Source organism: Pipistrellus kuhlii, unplaced genomic scaffold (genome assembly GCF_014108245.1).
Source record: "Pipistrellus kuhlii isolate mPipKuh1 unplaced genomic scaffold, mPipKuh1.p scaffold_m20_p_35, whole genome shotgun sequence".
Taxonomy (NCBI): Eukaryota; Metazoa; Chordata; class Mammalia; order Chiroptera; family Vespertilionidae; genus Pipistrellus; species Pipistrellus kuhlii.
In genome coordinates, this window is record NW_023425535.1 from 3,959,045 (window position 1) to 3,965,080 (window position 6,036).

A 6,036-nucleotide genomic window follows, 5' to 3' on the forward strand; every position below is an offset into this window, starting at 1 on the left:
GCGGGGTGAGGGGGCAGGAGGGGCGAGAGGGCAGGGTGGGGCGGGTCCAGCTCCAGGTAACTGGACCCTAGGCCTAACCCAACCAATCAGGTCAGCCAAGGTAGCGGCACCACCCTCCCTATAAAACCCATTGATATGTTAAGTTCTTCCTCTTTCTCGCCCATGCCCTCGTTGGTGTAGGTGAGATTGGGCTCGGACTAGTCCGAAATAAATACAGGCTTTCAGCAATTGCATGGGATTCGGCTCCCTGGTAGTCTTTGGGGTTGATGACACTTGGGCATAACAGCCCCATTCCCAGAATGCCCCTTGCCCAGGGGAGCCCCATTCCCAGAATGCCCCGTGCCCAGGGGAGCCCCATTCCCAGGGGTGCCCCGTGCCGGGCGCTATGGGAGAGCAGTTCCCAGAGCTGAGCCCCCCATCCCCCAGGACCTGGGGCGAGTGTCCCCTCCTCAGGGGGCGGCTGCTGAGCTGAGCCTGCTGTGAGGAGCCTCCGGTGCCAGGGCGGCAGCCCCGGGGGCACAGGGGCCTGGTGTGGGCTCTGCCCAGGGCCGGGGCGAGGCAGGACGCGGACACAGGCTCGGGGCAGGGCTTTAATGAGGCCTCATGCCGGGGCGCCGGAGCAGGGCTCGGGCGGAGGGGTGCCGGGCCCCTTTGTCACTTCAGGAGACCCATCTTCTTCCCGAAGCCGGAGAAGGCCTCCGAGGCCTGGCTGGCCGTCTTGTCCGCGGTCTCCTGGGTCGCTTTAGCCACCTGGTCCATGGCTGGGGAAGGAGAGGAGAGGGTGAGGCAGGGGAACCGGGGAGGCAGGCCCCCTTCCAGGATGCATGTGGGCAGTGGGGCTTCCGAGGAGAGGGGTGCTGGGTCTGCGCACCCCCCGCCCTTCGCCCAGTCCGGCCCAGCCCCAGCCCCACCCCCTGCCCTCCGCCCAGTCCGGCCCAGCCCCAGCCCCGCCCCAGCCCGGCCCCAGCCCCATCCCCCTGCCCTCCGCCCAGTCCAGCCCAGCCCCACCCCCCTGCCCTCCGCCCCAGCCCGGCCCCAGCCCCACCCCACTGCCCTCCGCCCCAGCCCGGCCCCAACCCCACCCCACTGCCCTCCGCCCAGCCAGTCCCCAGCCCCAGACCTTTCTGCCCAGCCTCTGCTGCCTGATCCACCACTTGCTGGGCTGCTGCTCCCGTCGCAGTCACTGAAACAGATATAAGATGTACCTTTAGGCCCTGCTGAGGCCCATGGGCCACAGGGCCCCCCCCTGCCACCCCCTCCCCCATCTGTGCTCTGGAGTAGCCTGTCCCCCAGGCCCGAGGGACGGATGTCATCAAGGTAAGTAAAGCCCCTTGACCAAGGCCCCCAGCCCTGAGGCGTGAGCGGCTTCCAGGCCTCTGGGTGTTGTTTATTTATAACCCTGGGCTCCTACCCGCTTGCCTGCTTCCCGCCAACCCAGGACGGCGCACAGGAAGGCGGGCGGGGCCGGGCGGCGGGGCTGGAGATGGCTCTGGGCTATGGCTGCTGGGCCTGGTCCAGAAGAACCCTGCCCCCTGTGAGAGCCCCCAGATGCCTGGGCTCCCGCCCTTAGAGCATCGGGGTCTCCCCTTCCTCAGGGCCCTCCCCACCTCCTCTCCTGTGCCTCCACCGAGGGGGCACCGCTGACCGTGCCAGTGCGCCCGGCCGGCAGCTGAGGCAGAGTGCAGCCGGAGGCAGAACCGCCCTGCCAGGCCCCTTCTCTGACCAGAGTGGGGCCTGTGGGGCCTGTGGGGTCTATGGGGCCTGCGGGGGGGTGTGCCCAGCACCTCTGCGGGCAGACGGCTGGCTCCGGCCTCCAGGGATCTGACTCCTCCTTGCTTCTGAAGAGGACAGGGCTTGCCTTCCCACACCCCGGGTGTGTGTGACATAGCCAGGACCAAAGCAAGCTCTGCACCCCGCTTGCAGATAAGTGGGGTCCAGAGGAGGGCCCGCAGAAGGAGGCTCCCCGGGCGCTGGTGAGAGGGGGTGGGTGAGCCGCGGTGAGACTGCAGGAGGGCCTGGAGCGGGAGCCGTAATCCCAGGGAAGATGAGCTGACACCGGTGCCGGTCCCTTCACAGGCTCTCCCCTCCCCCTCCCTGGCTGTGTGACCTCAGCCAGAGCAGTCAATAGCTGAGGCAGAGCAACCAGGCTGGGACCTGCTCTGCTGGGGGGGTGGGGGGTCCTCCAGCTGGATATTGAAAAGAAAGGAAAACTTTCAGGGGGAGGAAAACGCAGGACAAAGCCCAGGGAGGTGGGTGCCACCATCCTATCGGGCTGTGTGCTGAGCGGGGTGGCAGAGGCAGGCTCAGTTGCAGTGCACTCTCACCCGCCCCAAGGACCCCTCGGGGCCTCCCCGACGGGCTCTAGCAATCCCCAAAGTGCAGCCCGGCTCCCGGCTGTCAGGGTGGGTGTCCTGCCAGACCCGCTTCGTAGGGGAGGGCGGGCTTGGAGCCTGAGCCCCCTACCAGCTTCCCCTCCTGGGCGGGACCCTGCTCAGAGCACCCAGCCGCGCCCGCGAATGCCCAGGCTGAGCGCCTCTCACCTGCCTCCTGGGCAGTCCCCTCCACCTGCTGCTTCAGGTCCTGCCAGCCCTTGCCGGCCATGGTGCGGTCTGCGTGGTCCTGGGTGGTGTGTGCGACGTTTGATCTAGCTAGCGGCTGTGACTGTGGTTTTTAAAGGGAGCCCGGGGCGGGCCACCCGCATTGGGAAGGGGGAGGAGGGAGGGGGGGCAGGGCGGTTCCCGGTGCACGAGCTGGAGGAGTGACCTGGCCCTGCTCCAGGCTCCACCGCCCGGCGCAGCCCGGCCCCCGCGCGGTAGAGGAGCCAGGACCTGCAGAGGGCCGGGGCTGGAGAGGGTCTGAGGGCAGGAAGGGGGCCCACCCCCACACCCAGCGGCCTGCTCTCCCTCACGGCCAGGGGCTCCCGGGACCTGTGCGTGAGCAGCGCCAGGTCAGGATCACAAGCAGTTAACCCAGCAGCTGCTTTTAATGAGCGCGTCCTGTGCCAGGCGCTGGGGGCCGCCTTCCAACCGGCACAGCCCCGGGAAGCCATGCCACCAGCTACGGGAAGAGAGGAGGCGCTGAGCGCTGGAGAGTGAGTCACCGCCCGCGCCCCGGCCGGCCAGGGCCTTAGGTGCTGAGGGTCCAGGAGCCCAGGGGCTGCCCGTCCTGCCTGCATCGGAAGGCGAAGGGCAGCCCCACCTGCCTCAGCTCACCCACGGGGAGCCTAGAGGCCACCGCTGCCGCGCCCCCCCCCCCCCCCAGTCTGCGGCATCCCGCCCTCTCCTGCTGCTGGCTCCTCCTCGCCAGGCCTGCCTGCTCCTCCCTGGAGTCTCCCCGTCCTGAAGCTCTGGGCCCACCTACCGAGGCCCAGAGAGCCCAGGGGGCGGACAGGAGGGGCGGGAGGGGCAGTGCTGGCACTGCGCACTCGGCGGAAGGGTGATGGAGGGCAGGTCAGCCCTGGCAGGATGAGGGGCGGCTGAGGCAGGCGGGGAAGGCCTCAGGCAGGGCCGCCTGGCGGGGCACACAGCTCTGCGGGAATGCCTGAGGCAGACTGGGGCCCTGGCCCCCATCCTGGTCACACCGCCCGCCCGCCAGCCTCCTGAGGCAGCGGCTCCGTTCCACCCCCCGCCCGGGGCAGGGCCTGTCATGGGGGACAGAGTGAGATTGGGGAGGAAATGGCCGAAGGGTGCCCAGACGCAGCGAGGGCCCTGGAAGAGGGGCAGGCCGCGGGGCTGGGAGCGGGCAGCTGGCACGGAGGAGGCCGGGGCCCAGCGCCCCGCAGGCGGGCAGGCTGCCCCGGACGCGCAGGCCTCGGCCCGGCCCGGCGGGAACGGCCCTGAGTGTGCGGGTGGAGCCGAGCAGGCCACCTCTGCAGCGAGGCAGGCTCGTGGGGAGCACTGATCCCCGAGGCCAGGTCTAGCGCCCCTGCCCCAGGCGCCTGTGTGGCCAGCTCCTTCCTGCTCTGCAGCCCAGCAAGCACCGCGCGGCCCGCCAGGCCCTGCGGCCTCCTCTGGGCCTGGCAGACCTGCTGAGTCATGTGCTGGGCGGCCTGGGAGCAGGACCCTTCGAGACCCTTCCCTCTGCCCAGGGACCAGCAGCCCCGGCTCCCGTCGGCCTCCGCAGCGGTGGGTGTCCATGCCCAGCAGGCGGGAGCTAGCCCAGCTCAGCTCTGCCTGCTGGTTTCCAGCCCCGGGCGCCCTGTCCCTGCTCCCCACCGAGGCAGGATGGCCACCCGGAGGCCATTCTCTGACCCCAGCACCCAGGGCGGAGGCCTGGGGCAAGTCACTTGCATGCTCTGGGCCCAAGCTGTCTGGTGTCAAAAGGGAGGGAACACCTGGTCTCCGCTCAGCCACCTGAGCTGCCTCAGGCAGGACAGCGGCCAGCCGCACTGGAGCGGGGCGCTGCCGAGGCAGAGTCTGGGAGTCCTCAACGAGAAAGCACAGGCCCCAAACGGGGTCGCTGGTGCTGAAAACCCTGACACCAGACCCGATGTGACACCTGCTCTAACTGCAGCCTCAACCCTCCAGAGCTAACCAGCCGGCCTGGGATGAGTCGCCTGCTAAAGCCACTTAGATCCTGGTTGAATCTTGTTTTTCACAGTTAACGGAGTGGCTCTGGAGGGTGGCCGCCTGGGCCTGCTCAGTCCCACACTTCCTGGCTGCGTGCCCTTGGGGAAGGTACTTAACCTCTCTGTTCCTCAGTTCCCTCTCCGAGAAACTGGGACCAGACAGGGACGCCGAGGATGAAATGAGGTGAAGCTCTCAGAACGCTATGTTTCTCTCCTGCGCCTTCAGCTGCTTATCTCCTAATGGTCCTGGCACACCCCTTGTTGTGGAGGTGGGAGGAGGGAGGAGGAAGGAGGGAGGAGAGAGGTGGGAGCTGGGAAGTGGGAAGCGGGAAGCGGGAGATGGGGGAGGGAGAAGCGAGGTGGGGGAGGGAGGTGGGAGCTGGGAAGTGGGAGGCGGGAGGTGGGGGAGGGAGGAGGAAGGAGGGAGGAGAGAGGTGGGAGCTGGGAGGTGGGAGGGGCGGGGAGAGGGGGGGGGGAGGAGGGAGGTGGGAGCTGGGAAGTGGGAGGCGGGAGATGGGGGAGGGAGGAGGGAGGGGGAGGGGAAAGTGGGGGGCGGGAGGGGAGGAGGTGGGAGTGTGGGTGGGGAGGGAGGGGAGGGAGAGAGGCGGGAGGGTGTGGGAGGGAGGCGGGGAGAGGGAGGGAGGGAGGGAGGAGAGGTGGGAGGTGGGAGGGCGGGGAGGTGGGGGGAGGATGGGGGAGGTGGGAGGTGGGAGGTGGGAGGAGTGGGGAGGGAGGGGAGGAGTGGGTGGGAGGAGGGAGGTGGGAGGGTGGGAGGTGGGAGTGGGAGATGAGTGGGAGGGGAGAGCGAGGTGGGGGAGGGAGGTGGGAGCTGGGAAGTGGGAGGCGGGAGGTGGGGGAGGGAGGAAGGAGGAAGGAGAGAGGTGGGAGCTGGGAAGTGGGAGGTGGGAGAGGGAGGAGGAAGGAGGGAGGAGAGAGGTGGGAGGTGGAAGGCAGGAGGTGGGTGGGGAGGAGGGAGGAGGAAGGAGGGAGGAGAGAGGTGGGAGCTGGGAGGTGGGAGGTGGGAGGTGGGTGGGGAGGAGGAAGGAGGGAGGAGAGAGGTGGGAGCTGGGAGGTGGGAGGTGGGAGGTGGGTGGGGAGGAGGGAGGAGAGAGGCGGGAGGTGGAGGAGGGAGGAGGGAGGAGGAAGGAGGGAGGAGAGGTGGGAGGTGGGAGGCAGGAGGTGGGTGGGGAGGAGGGAGGAGAGAGGTGGGAGGTGGGAGGTGGGAGGTGGGGAGGAAGAGGGAGGAAGAGGAGGAGAGAGGTGGGAGGCGGGAGGCGGGAGGCGGGAGGAGGGAGGTGGGAGAGGGAGGAGGGAGGCGGGAGGTGGAGGTGGGTGGGGGGTGGGAGGGGGAGGGGGGAGGTAGGAGGTGGAGGTGGGTGGGGGAGCGGGGAGGTGGAGCTGGTGCTTAGGCTGCTGGAGAGCCTGTCTTCGGTGAGAGGAGGATGGAAGGCCTGGCTAAGGGTTTAGGC

At 68.9% G+C, this 6,036-nt stretch overlaps 1 protein-coding gene across 1 annotated transcript; it reads right to left on the minus strand.

Moving 5' to 3' along the window:
- Positions 1-577: 577 nt before the first annotated feature.
- On the minus strand, positions 578-2,694 carry ADIRF (adipogenesis regulatory factor). The gene is made up of 3 exons (XM_036461237.1): positions 2,541-2,694; positions 1,121-1,183; positions 578-761 (listed from the first exon to the last, which is right to left on the minus strand). The coding sequence occupies exons 1-3, from the start codon at positions 2,599-2,601 to the stop codon at positions 655-657; spliced, it is 231 nt and encodes a 76-aa protein (XP_036317130.1). The 5' UTR covers positions 2,602-2,694; the 3' UTR covers positions 578-654.
- Between the last annotated feature and the right edge of the window lie 3,342 nt (positions 2,695-6,036).